The 13107-nt window shown below is 37.1% G+C and overlaps 1 protein-coding gene across 1 annotated transcript in view; it reads left to right on the top strand.

The window, feature by feature from the left end:
• The window catches only part of Arhgef28 (Rho guanine nucleotide exchange factor 28), a 248065-nt gene that overhangs the window by 184413 nt on the left and 50545 nt on the right, over positions 1-13107 (top strand). Inside the window, exons 22-25 of the mRNA XM_077795966.1 lie at positions 3090-3212; positions 4382-4499; positions 7434-7688; positions 9397-9473. Coding sequence (XP_077652092.1) covers positions 3090-3212; positions 4382-4499; positions 7434-7688; positions 9397-9473 — 573 coding nt within the window. The remainder of the gene's footprint in view (positions 1-3089; positions 3213-4381; positions 4500-7433; positions 7689-9396; positions 9474-13107) is intronic.

Below are 13107 nucleotides of genomic sequence, written 5' to 3'. Positions count from 1 at the left end.
TCTTGGATGAAGCACACACTTCCTTTTGGGGAAAGGACCTTGGTATTCAGAGAAAAGGGTTCTAGTCATTGGCCATGCATAGTGGATGTAGAAAGGGGAACCCCAATAGTTTGTAAATAAAGACATTTACAAACTATTCATCCTCAGATAATGGATTTGGGTAAAAGAGACAGGCTGTTTAAGAGTGTACAAGAGGTGGGTTTGGGTAAATCCCACAGTCTAACCATGGAAACTTCTTATGATCTCAGAGGCTAGGCTGGAATATGATATGATTTGATCAGTGCGAATTCTTGGAGAGAAATTGCGGACAGGAGGAATTTGATCTAAAACAATAGTTTTTCATCTTCAGATACATAAGGATCACTTGAAGATTGTTAAAAATAAGTAATCTATGCTTTAACTCTCAGTGGTTTTGTTTCCTTGGGATTGAGGTGAGATCTTGGGTATGGCATATCTACTTATTTATTTAGGTACTGGGGATTGGAGTCCTGGAGTGCTTAACCACTGAGCCATATCCCCATCCCTTTTTATTTAGAGATTGGGTCTCACTAAGTTTCTTAGGGCTTTTTAAGTTGCTGAGGCTGGCTTTGAACTTGTGATCCCCCTGCCTCAGCTCCTGAGTTTCTGAGATTACAGGCATGTATCACCATGCCTAGCTAAAATTTTTAATTGTTTTCTCCCCAATGGTAACATCTTGCAAAACTATTACAATATCACAACCAAGATACCGACATGAATACAGTCAAGACACAGAATGTTTCTATCACATGGTTTCTTCATCTGGCCTTTATAGTTCTGTGTCCTTTCCTCATGTCCCTACCTTCTCTCTCACTCCTGGCACCCCCTAACCTGTTCTGCTTCATAATTTTGTCATTCCAATAATACTGTGTAAATGAAATTATGTAATTGGGAGTTAGCAGTTTTCACTCGGCATAATTCTCTCAAGAAAAATCTTAGTGGTTGTGTATGTCAGTAGTTCATTTCCTTTTATGAGAAATAGTCCATGGTACGGATGTTCCACAGTTTGTTTAATCATTCTCCTGTAGAAGGGTGTTTTATTTTTTTCAGGCTTTGGACTATTATAAGTAAATACACTATAAACATTCATGTATAAATTTTTGTGCAAAGTTAAGTTTTTATTTTACTGGGATAAATGCCCAGGGTTGTGATTTCTGGATTGTATAGTGGTTGTATGTTTAGTTTTGTAAGGAACTTCCAACTGTTTTCTAGAGTGGTTTACCATTTTGTATTTTCATCAACAATATATCAACAATCCAGCTGTTCTGCATCCTTACCAGCATTTGATATTGTGACTGTCTTTTTTTAGCTCTCCTGAGAGGTATGTAATGATATTTTGTTGTGGTTTAAATTGGATTTCCCTAATGGCTAGTGATGTTGAACATGTTTTCATATGCTTTTTTGTCATCTATATATTCTTTCCAGTGAAATGTCTATTCATGCCTTTTGCCCATTTTATAACTGGATTTTTTTCTTATTGAATATTGAGATTTTTTTTCATATTTGAAATATTAATTTTCTTGTTGAATATATGGTGTGTAAATATTTTCTCAAATTCTTTAACTTGCCTTAATTTTGATGAAGTTCAGTGTATCTATTTTTCCCTGTAAGGTTTGTGTTTTTGATTTCAGATCTGAGAACTCTCTGTCTAGCCGTAAATCTCAAAGATTTTCTCCAATTTTTTTCCTAAAAGTTTTGTAGTTTCATTTTTACATTTAAGTCTATGTTTCATTTTGAATTTTTGTAAAAGAAAAAGTTATGAAACTTAGGTTGAGGTTTTCTTTTCTTTTCTGTTTTTGGGGTATAGACATCCAATTGCTTCAGCATTATTTCTTATTGAATAGGCTATTCTTTCTCTACTGAGTTACTTTTGCACCTTTGTCAAAAATCGGTTGAGTTCCCTAGATTTCTATTCTGTGCCACTCTTTCCATATAGTCTTAATAACTGTACCTATATAATGCATCTTGAAATTGGAAGAAGGTGCCTTATTTTATTATTCTTTAGAAAATTGTTATGCTATTTCCTTTGCCATTTCATATAAATTCTAGGACAGCCTTATCTATATTTATAAAGATATAAAAAGATTGCCTGGATTTCTTTTTAAGAATTACATTAAAACTGTATACCAGTTTTGGAGGGAATTGACATCTTTACTAGGTTGAGTCTTCCAATTTGTGAACATGGTATGGCTCTCCATTTATTTAGTTCTTTGATTTCTTTCATTAGCATTGTGGAGTCTTCAGTATACAAGTCCTATATGGTCAATTTTTTAGCAATTGTAACTGGATTAAGGATCACTTTTGAAGTATATGGACCTCAAACATAGATAAAAATTAAGCAAAAATGAAAAGATTAGAGATAGTGATATAAATTTGAAGTACTTTTCAAAGGGGGATGTAGATATTCTGGTTTCTGTTTCTGTGATCTTCAGTGTGAGCATGTGTACATAGAGCTATCTATCATAGGTTAAAAAACTGGCACTCAAATCAGTCAGCTAATTCTCTCAACACCACCCATGACTCTAAGTTGATTCCTGCACAGATTTTTCTACAGCTACTTTTTGGCAGGTCAGGCTTATTGAAACTTCAAGTCTATATCTCTTCTTCTTATCAATTAATTAGTTGACATTCTGGTTATTCATCATTTTATTTTCATCTGGGCTAAAAATAGTCTGACTCTTGATCCTTTTGAGATGTATGGACACTCAATCTATAAAGGTACTAAAATTACAAATTGAAATCATAAAGTTTCACACACACCCAACAACAACAACAACAACAACAACAAAAAGAAAATGATGACAACAAATGTTTTTACTTGGCTGTTTGATTATTAGTTCAGTACATATAAAATACTTAATCTCATTAGGTTGAACCTCATCACTCAACAACTCCCTTTTATTTTTATTTAAAAAGTGCCTGGGGAAAAGAAGTGATTATGTTCAGAAATTCCATGATGTTTGTTCTTTATTTGCAAGGAATGTTTTGAAATGTAAGAGAATTGAGTGTTCTTTTCTGTGTTTAGAACTTCCTAAATTTGTAAACCAATATTGAAATGTTATTCTTCTCAGTTTTCAGAAGAAAATGCCAGTAAGATGAAGAAAATATACGGTGAATTCTGTAGCCACCACAAAGAAGCTGTTAGCCTTTTTAAAGAACTCCAGCAGAATAAAAAGTTTCAGAATTTTATCAAGGCAAGTAGTGTAAAATTTTATTCCAAAGTGGTAAACCAGCACAGGGAAATAGTTCATTCTTGGTCCTTGTATGATTTAAACAAGTTTCATATCTGGGTTCTAATTCTCAGGGGAAGGAGAAGGAAGTGATGGGTTTGTGGCAAAGAAGGAAAGTCTCTTTTTCTGTTAGTAAAATACTTCTCCTAAATAATTTCTGTTTGTATCTTATATTTGTTTGTATCTTATATTTTTGGAGGTCATGCCCTCCAAATTTCTGAGAATATTTGTAGTGTTTTGGGAAGCTATTTCATGCCCTGATAGATTATATATCAGAAAACCCAGAGTAAAAGCAAACATAAAATCCATCATAATATGATACATGATATCATATAATTTCCTCTATAATGTGTGCCTCTAAGCAATATATCTTTTAAAAATACGATGACATTATCACAAATAAATTAGCAATACTTCTTTCATATTTTTTAATTTCTCTGTTTATCTCATGAAACCATATTGCTTTAATAAGGATCTGACCAGTGTTCACTTGCAGTGTATGGTGGTTATATATCTTAAATCTCTTCTAACTTGAGTGTTCTCCCCTACCCTCTTTTCCAGTTTATTTGTGGAAGAATTTTGTCTTGTAAAGCATGTTGGATTCTAAATTTTTATCTACCATTTTAAGAATGCTACCAGATTCTCCTCTATTTTTTCCCCATGTACATGTGTGTTGAGTAATTGAAATCTGAAGGAATATTTTGAAATGTTTAGGAGAAAGTTGCCCTGATTTGAAGAAACTTTAAGCACTACAATGTGTAACAAGAAATGTAGTGGGAGACATGTCAGAAAAACAAATAGTAAACCACAACCTCATCTTCAAAATTAACTTTGATTTCTGATTACTTTTCCAAAAGTTTTGCTACTCAGAAATCCTGATAACTTGCTCACTTTTGGAGTTAAATAAAAATACATCCAAGTAACTTGACATTTCTTGAAATCTTTGAGTCTTGGGGCATTGAAACTAATGGCAGAGTGTAAAATTTAAGGACAATGCATCAAGTTTTACTGAATGAAGATAAATATTCTGCTACATCTGAATAGAACTGTACTGTTGTAGAAATTTTTGTATTATTAAATTTGAACATAAAAAGTAAATGCAAGTAGTAGATAAAATGTATTTTTATTTTAAGCTCCGAAATAGTAATCTTTTGGCTCGTCGCCGAGGAATTCCAGAATGCATTCTCCTGGTCACTCAGCGCATCACAAAATACCCTGTCTTGGTGGAAAGGATATTGCGGTATACCAAGGGTGAGTGGTGACTTGTGGCCTGATATTTGCTTCTCTTTTGTTTAAACATACCTGACATGTCCTACATGGCCACAAATGTTTATGGCCTCTGATTCATAAAAATTTTCATGATGAGGAAAATGTGAAAGCCTTAGAATTTGGATTCATTTTGAGAAATTATCTCTAATCATGCAGCTTTCTAATAGTTTCAGTTCCTACAAGGAGCCCAAACCAAGTGGTCTTCTTCATTCCTTGACCCTGCTTTTCTTCATTGTTTCCCCATATCTGGACCTTCTTAATATCTCCCTACCCTCTTCTTCCAATTACCTTCACAGCAGTCTGTTGAAACAGGATGCTATTGATCCTACCACATAACATCCACACTCCCAAGCAATGAATTATTACACTGAGAGTGACTTTATGCAAGAGCTACTTTGACCCTGTCAGTTCATCAGGTACCAGGCAATAACAATATCTGGGTGTCTTTTAAGAAACTATTCATGCACACAGTTGAACTATGAGCTCTTTGTGGGATTTATCAGGCCTGTACTTTCCTGGTTCATAGCTAGATCTTCAACGTCTAGTGCACTGACTGGCACAGATTAGGCTGTCAATAAGTAAAAACATGTCAGTGCAATGAGTGAATAAATAAAAACAACCAATTCTTAAACTAACTTACTGGTCTTGAGTAAAAATTACTATCAGTGTGGTAGTGCATTATGTTAACAAGGGCATAGATTTGGAATTGTGTGACTATGTATTACCATTGTTTTTGTTTGGTTCTGCTTCTTATTAGTTGGGCAAGTTTCTCCTTTACAAAATGAAAATGATCATCCTAGCCACATGGAATTGTTGTGAGTACTATGTGAGATTGTAACAGGATGGAGACCAGACTAGCAGAAATAACCTGGCAAAAGCAAAGTGCTCAATAAATGGAACCTGTTGTTATTGCCTTTATTATTACCAGTTGACTTAGAAACAATTGAAATGGTAATGAGATCTTAAATGCCCATTTTATAAAAACTCAACTTTTTTTTTTTTGTAAGAGGTCTAGGTGAGCAGACATACATAATTTATTCTTTTCATTTTATCAGTCACATTTAGAACTAAATCCAGGCAAAAATTATAGTGTTTGTTTCTTATGTCTCATTTTTATTGCTTCCTATAATTTAATGTACAAGAAAATATAAAAATAATACAAAAAGAAAAGCCTTGTAAATTTTGTTCTCAGTAAAAGAATGAAAGCAAAATTAAGGCTCTTTAGTTTATATATTCTCTCTTAAGTTTACTGTAATAGTATGAGAACTAAAATTTGTCAGATCATGGTAGTCAACTAGTGTTACTCCAAGAATCATCCCACACCAAATTTCTGGTAGAATGAATAAACTAATGTATGTTAGAAGCTGTAAGTATAAGTCATGGCCCTTCTCACATAGTGGCATGAAGACCAAATGCAAGCCTTCTCAGGTCAGCCCTTACCAATGGTCAGTCACTCCCTGAGCTTCTGAGGACATTGGTTTCCATGACTCTGTTACAGCAGTGTTTCTCAAACTTTATTAGCCATCTCCTTTCCTAGAAACCTTGTTTAGGTGCATATCCTGAATAAGTAGGTCTGGGGAAGAGCCCAAGGCAAGCATTTTTAACAGGATTCCCAGGGAGGCCCATGCTGTCCACTTTGGGTAACTAAGCTTTTCAAGAAGTAATTTATCAAAAGACAGCCTCTTCTTGACCTTTCCTTGACCTTGTAACTCAACTCTGATTTTCTCTACTTGGCTTTTCTAGTAGTGAAACAGGCTTTATAGAAATTAGAATCTTTTGTGGAGGAGGGGCTCTGTGCAGGTCAAGTAGTGAGGTGTGTTCTTTGACAGGCAGCAAGGAGAAAAAATCTTCCTTGAAAGATGGGCATCAGGATCTGCTCCTTGAGGTTTTCTGATAAGACCCTCCCAAATATATGAAGATGTTTAGATCCTGGAAATATTTAAACCCTTTTGAGGGTTGTTTCCCATTCCTCACTGACTGCTCATTCTAAGATATATTTCTGCAGCTCTAGCCTCTAGAGAGTCTTTGGTTTCTCTGCCAGTTTTTCTTTTGTCCTCTCCTCTTTAGCCCTTGAGTTCCAGCCACCTCAGTAAACATCAGCTAGGTGACCTTATCATCAATTCACTTCTGTGTGGCTTCAGAAGGCTATTTCAGAAACTCCTCCAGAGTACTTCCTTAAGGTGATACAGAAATGAGAGCATGTGGCCAGTGGTTGAAAGTGAAACTACTAGAACTGATAATCATTTGCTCTGGTGACAGGAGCTTGACTGACTTGCCCATTAAGCACCGTATTTGGAGCTCTTGGAAATATATTAATTTCTTTCACAGAAGAAAAAAAAAATGTTAGGTCAAAGAAAATATTGAAATTATAATGTGAATATATTCATAGGTATGCCAACATGGCTATAAAACACAGTTTTGAATGTTATTTTTATGGAAGAAGGATCCAGGAAGCCAAATGAATCTGAAGTCCACTCAGGTGATCTGTGGCTGAGCTTGTAAGAAGATGGAGACTAGATGCCAAGGGTAGCTTCAGTTCTTGGAAACTTGGTGTGGGAATTACTAGACTGCTGTGTCTAGGAAGGTGTAAGGAAGCCCTGAATTGGCTGTGACATATTCTCTGCTATAGGAGATAGAACTCAGCTATCTTATTGTCACCAAAAACACATTTAATAAGCAAATCTTTTATAATACAAGTATTCTAATGTTTCTTTTTGGGGGTGGGAAGTGCAGAGTGATAATATAGTATTTGATTTAATCCAGCACTTTTCTCATGGAGTTTTTGCTATTTGGATAATACATATAATTATATTTAAAAACTAAAGAAAAAAAAACCTTTCTTTTTCAGTGCTCTTATTGTATGTGTTCTTTCAGTGGCTTATTGTATGGTGTTCTTTCTCTCTTTTTCCCATGCAGAAAGAACTGAAGAACATAAAGACTTATGTAAAGCTCTTTGCTTAATTAAAGACATGATTGCAGCTGTGGATCTGAAAGTCAACGAATATGAGAAAAACCAAAAATGGCTTGAGATTCTAAGTAAGATCGAAAACAAAACATGCACAAAGCTGAAAAACGGCCACGTGTTTAGAAAGCAGGCCCTGATGAGTACAGAGCGAACCCTGCTGTATGATGGTCTCGTTTACTGGAAAACCGCCACGGGACGTTTCAAAGGTAACTGTGGCTACACCAGACCCATTCCTGCCTTCAGTCCTGTTGTTCAGGCAACAGGGGACGGGTTTTCAGAGGAAAAACGGTTCAAAGTGGCAGGACTGCATACACAGACCCTTGATTTTTTCAGTTGAAAGATCAAGTTGTGAGGTTCCATAGGCAAGTGTGACCAGTGATCACGTCTTTGATGGGAATTTGCTGTCCCAACCAACAACTTTCCTATGTGGTTTTATGAATGTGCATGTTTGTGATGTCTAAAATTAAAGGAGCCGAGAGTTCTGCTCATCATTGGCACAGGAATATTATTCTGGCAGTTGTGTTGATAGCAAGGTATTATCACACCTACACGGGCAGGGTCCATTGTGTGCCAAGTCAGCCTGAGGCTGTCAGATCGTGAAGGGAGCAAGTGAGAAAACTCTGAATGTCGTCTTTGTTATTGAGCACTGGAACACACATCCACCTGCACGCTGGCCCTGGTGTAAGCACTTCTTCAGGCTACTGTTTGCTCATGGCATTAACTCAACTCTGTTAATCTGGTTGGACTCTAAAGCAGCTGATTTCCATTCTTGAGGTCGTGTAGATAGCGCCTTGCCTGACCCAGGCTTTTTTACTCTGGCCACACGCTAAAATCACCTCTGGAGCTTGAAAAAAAATCAGTGATGCTCAAGTCTCCTCCCAGAGATTCTGATTTTGTCAGTGAGGGTCATCCCCTCAGAGGTCAACCAGCTCAGAGGGATGTTTTAAAGCCCCCTCCCCCAGCTCTACCCAGGTGAGTCTGCTTTGCAGACAGGAATAAGAGCTACAGGCCTGGTCTCCTTGTTTCTAACACTTCATCGTAATAATGTTCTCTGGTGAGTAACGAGAGGAAGAGAATGTTAAATCTGGTTAAATTGTTAAATTCAAGGTCATTATGCACAGGAGGATGGTCAGGTTTTTTTGGAAGTTCAGCTAATGTCTGAAATGGGATTTGTTGTTTGACAGGTTACACTGTTGTATTGAAAAAGCTTTAACCACTATCCATAGATCTGATTGTTCCTTTTCCCTTTAATAGAGTCACTGCATGGGGTCAGTCTGTGTGTGCAGTGGTTCCAGTGAAGGTGGGCTCTTGTAAACAATTTGCAAGAGAAATCTAGACACTCAAACTTCACTCAACTCTCCATGAAACACAGGAACAGGTTTTCGTGTATAAGTTGATGTGGAAGCTGCCTTTTTATATTTTAAAAAATATTAATTTTTTAGTTGTAGTTGGACACAATACCTGTATTTTATTTATTTATTTTTATGTGGTGATGAGGATCTAACCCAGGGCCTCGCATGTGCTAGGTGAGTGCTCTACTGCTGAGCCACAACCCCAGCCCCCTTGTTACATTTTTAATTAAGCGTGGTTTTCCCCTAAATGTAAGGGCTTGCTCCAATCTATTAGAACCTTCTTTCTGTAGGATATTTTTCATCCATTTTAAATTTAAATTCTGTAAGTATAGTTATACATACAAACATGCACACTAAAAGTTGGCTTTTTACTAAGTTGTCTGTATATCCTTCACTATCATAATACTGGGGATTTAATAAAAGCTTTATAATTAGACTAACCTGAGTCACTTAATTTTTATTGAATTTATTTAAATTTGAAGCATGAAATTAGAATATTTAATAAAGGCATTTGAAATGTGGTTTGCATCACTAACATTAGTAATTTTTTTTTTCTTTGAAGATATCCTAGCTCTACTTCTAACTGATGTGCTGCTCTTTTTACAAGAAAAAGACCAGAAATACATCTTTGCAGCCGTAGTAAGTATATGGCCATATGATGCATATTTTTAATAAGACTTCATTCTGCATTTCCTTGGGAAAAAAATGCCTGAAATTCTTAGTGAAATAAAATGCTTCTCATATAGTTCCATTATTATTGGTGATTTTACAGCTGGTTTAGTAACTATTTGAATTGTGAAAAGATTGTAGTACTTTGGTACTAGATAGTGAAGAGGCACTTCCCTGAGCCCCCCAGGTACCTCTCTGTTATGGCTATCTTGGTCTTTCCTATTATCCCCAAACCCTATGTCCTTTTCTCATATCTAATGGCTGAAATGTTAATGCTGGGGACAGAGGGTCACTTTCAGCATCTTGCTCCTTTCATTCCTACTGGGAGTGCCTTATTGTGCTGTTTGCTGACCCCATTTGTAACTGTCATAATAATATTCCTTCTGCCAAACAAGCGAACACTATCCTGTTATCTGAAGAAGATTCTTTCTTATTTCTACTACAATGGGTTCTGATGACTCAGGTCATGAATAACACTTACCTTTGGGATGTATAATTTTATTGTTGAGTCATAATTAGATTTAGTGAAAGCCAGCACTTTATCACATTTCTTACATAGCATCTATGTCTATGTAGTCCAAAATGGTGTGGAGAAGGAAGATAGCATCCATTAACTCCTTGTGGGCACCACGGAGCATCAGGCTCTGTTAGCAAGAAGAATCCAAGAGACAATACTAACAGGGGCAGTACAGTGGTGGCTCTGTAAAATGTATCTATTATCCATTGATTGACAGGCTATTTGGTACATGAGCAGGTAGCATTGATTCTATCTGGTTTTGGAAAAATCAAAGCTCAATAAAGTTTCTGTCTTGCTGTTCCAAGAAAACAAAGAAGCGTGTCTATGGTGATGAGATTCTGGGATGAGGCGGCCGGAGCAGTGGTTTGCTGGTACATGTCAGTTGGCTGGAGAGGCTTCTTCATTCTGCTCAGCCATGCTGAGTTGTTCAAAGGTGAAATGCTTTGCACAGAGCTAAAGCAGAGGATGACCAGAAGCCTTCCAGAAGCCCCGTCTCCCTAATACATTTGTAACTATTGCAACTTTCATGAAAACTTACTGATTTTTCCAGCTTCCTCTCTGGTATCTAGGATATTCTGAAGGAATATGGAGAAAAAAATGGGAATTGGGGGGAACCGTTTTGATTAATCCATGAGACAGTGAAAACCTGGCTGGAAGAATATCAGCATATTTTAACAGAAACAGATTTCCTCAAAACTGAAGGCCAGAAAGAAAAGCAAATCCTACTTTTGGAGTGGTATTTCAAGCCAAATGACTGACCGATTAATCAAGAATTAGACACAGTAAAAGACAATCGTCTTGTTTTCTAGGCAATAGAGCATATGGATGCAGGTCAAGCCATGATGTTCAACTTACAGTATGACCTGAGATATGGATCTGTGCCTCTTATCTCACATGATCCCCATAGACCACCTGTAGACCACACTTAACTTTAAACAGGCAGTTCGGAATGCAGTTTGTCAAATATCAGAATGAAGGCAGCCACTACTTAGTTTTTGGTAGAATATGTTTGGCCGTAAACAATAGTAAAATGTTGCTAATATTGTTTCTGGAAGATGTTATCTGAATTCATATCATAAAGCTGCATTCATATCATAAAGGCGATACCAGGGAGTAAAAGAGAAAGCAGGATCGTAGACCTATTAGTTACATCTGTCTAACATCTGTCTTACATCTGTCCCTGCGCCATCAATCTCTTTTAGTGAACACGTTGTAGAATTGAAGCATTAGCTAGGGGTACATAGATACCCTCGTTTCCTAGTTCCTACCCTAGTGTTTCAGAAAATTATTCTCACACTCTGATCAAAAAGAGAGATTCTTCATTCCTTGTGCCCTTCAGTACTAAGATGTTTATCCTGCTGCGTGTTATAGAAGACACGATGAACCGGGAAACAGCCAGAAGCTAAGCATCTGAAAGTAGTAAGAAGATAGAGTAGTGTCCTTACCAGACGGTTTTGTTTGTTTGTTTGTTTTTAAAAAGCACTCAGCTGGGAATGAGTAGGAACCAAACCTGCAAAATGTATAGATGAGTTCTTCTAAGTCCTGGGATACTGAGTCTAAGAAGCATCCCTTGAATATTAAATAAGACAATTTCTAAATTAAACAATAAAAAGACAATGAACATGTAGATCAGCTAGTTCAAGTCAAAGAATGAAGCAACCTTAAATCTTTTCATTCCCTTGGAATCACTAACAGAATCAGTGCAAAGTGGACATGATATAACAACAGAATTACAGGGAGCAGCTCCTTTGCCCCTTCCCCAGCATCATTGGTCTTCAGCTTCAGATGTCCATAGGGACTTGGCAGGAGTGGAAGTGAGCGAATCCTCGTTCAGCATCAAGGAGTCAGCGGGGCAGAGGCAGCAGAGAATGGTAGAGACTGTTGTCAACTAGTGAGTGCACATTCCAGCTTAGCAGAGCCATTGCTCAGCCATAGTTGGTGTTTTTAAATGAGAATATGGACCCTTTATCACCAATCTTCTGTCTTACCCAAGCACCCAGAATCCTAGAGTTTTTTTTTTTTTTATGGTAGAATCTCTCCGTTTTTAAATGTTGGCAACTTATTTTGTAAGAAATGGTTTTTAAGTGCTATGGCACAAATAAACATCTTTGCATTGCCAGTGTTTAATATCTGTCTCCAGAGAAGCTGTGTTGCCTTTTCTCCTGGGAATTTGAGTTCTTGTTCACAGCTTATGATTACTATGAGTAGTGATGGGCTTGCTTCAGGTGTCTTCTGGCCTAAAGGTTATTTAATGAATGAGACTTTATTTAATTTATTCTTTACTCTTTAAAGATCTTATCATGCTAGGTGTGGTAGCACACACCTGTAATCTCAGTGGCTTAGGAGGCTGAGGCAGGAGGATCTCAGGTTCAAAGCCAGCCTCAGTAATTTAGCAAAGCTCTCGGCAACTTAGTGAGACCCTGTCTCAAAATAAAAAATAAAAATTGCTGGAGATGTAGCTCAGTGGCTAAGTACCCTTGGGTTCAATACCTGACACCAAAAATTAAAAAACAAACAAACAAAAAATCTTACTCTCCCAGTGCCCCTCTCCCAATAACTCTGATTCAAGTGATTTCACTCTTGCTTATGTCTTAAGAAATTTAAACCCACCCTGAATTTTTATATATAGACACCACCAACCTTGTAATCCGAGAAAGCTGAAACAATCCATTGAAAAAAGGGAGGGAGATGACACTCCAGATAATAGGGCTGTAATAGAACAACAGATATTAGTAATGCTCAGAAGATCTTTCCTCATCACAGAAGGCCATATTGGAGAAGGCTTGCCACAAAATTTCTTTTGCCTCCATTTTCAGAGGCCAAGCACAGAACCAGGTTGACCAATTTTCTGTCTGTCCCATCCTATATTTTCATGCAACTCTAAAAAACATGGAGGAGATGCTCCAGGTCCCCCCGGCACACAACTCCAGATCTGGCAATGATGACTGCAGAGTCAGGAGGGCAGACAAGCCAATGCCAAGGAGCCAGCAGTGGTGCACAGAGCAGCATGTTCTGAATAAAGGCGTCACTCAGTCCGTGAAGGAGAAAGAAAACCACACACTGCAGCCAGCTCTGTAAACAGTGGCG

Source organism: Urocitellus parryii, chromosome 1 (genome assembly GCF_045843805.1).
Source record: "Urocitellus parryii isolate mUroPar1 chromosome 1, mUroPar1.hap1, whole genome shotgun sequence".
In the NCBI taxonomy this organism is placed as follows: Eukaryota; Metazoa; Chordata; class Mammalia; order Rodentia; family Sciuridae; genus Urocitellus; species Urocitellus parryii.
The sequence above is the reverse complement of the archived record's forward strand: the minus strand, read 5'-3'. Positions and strand labels throughout refer to the sequence as shown.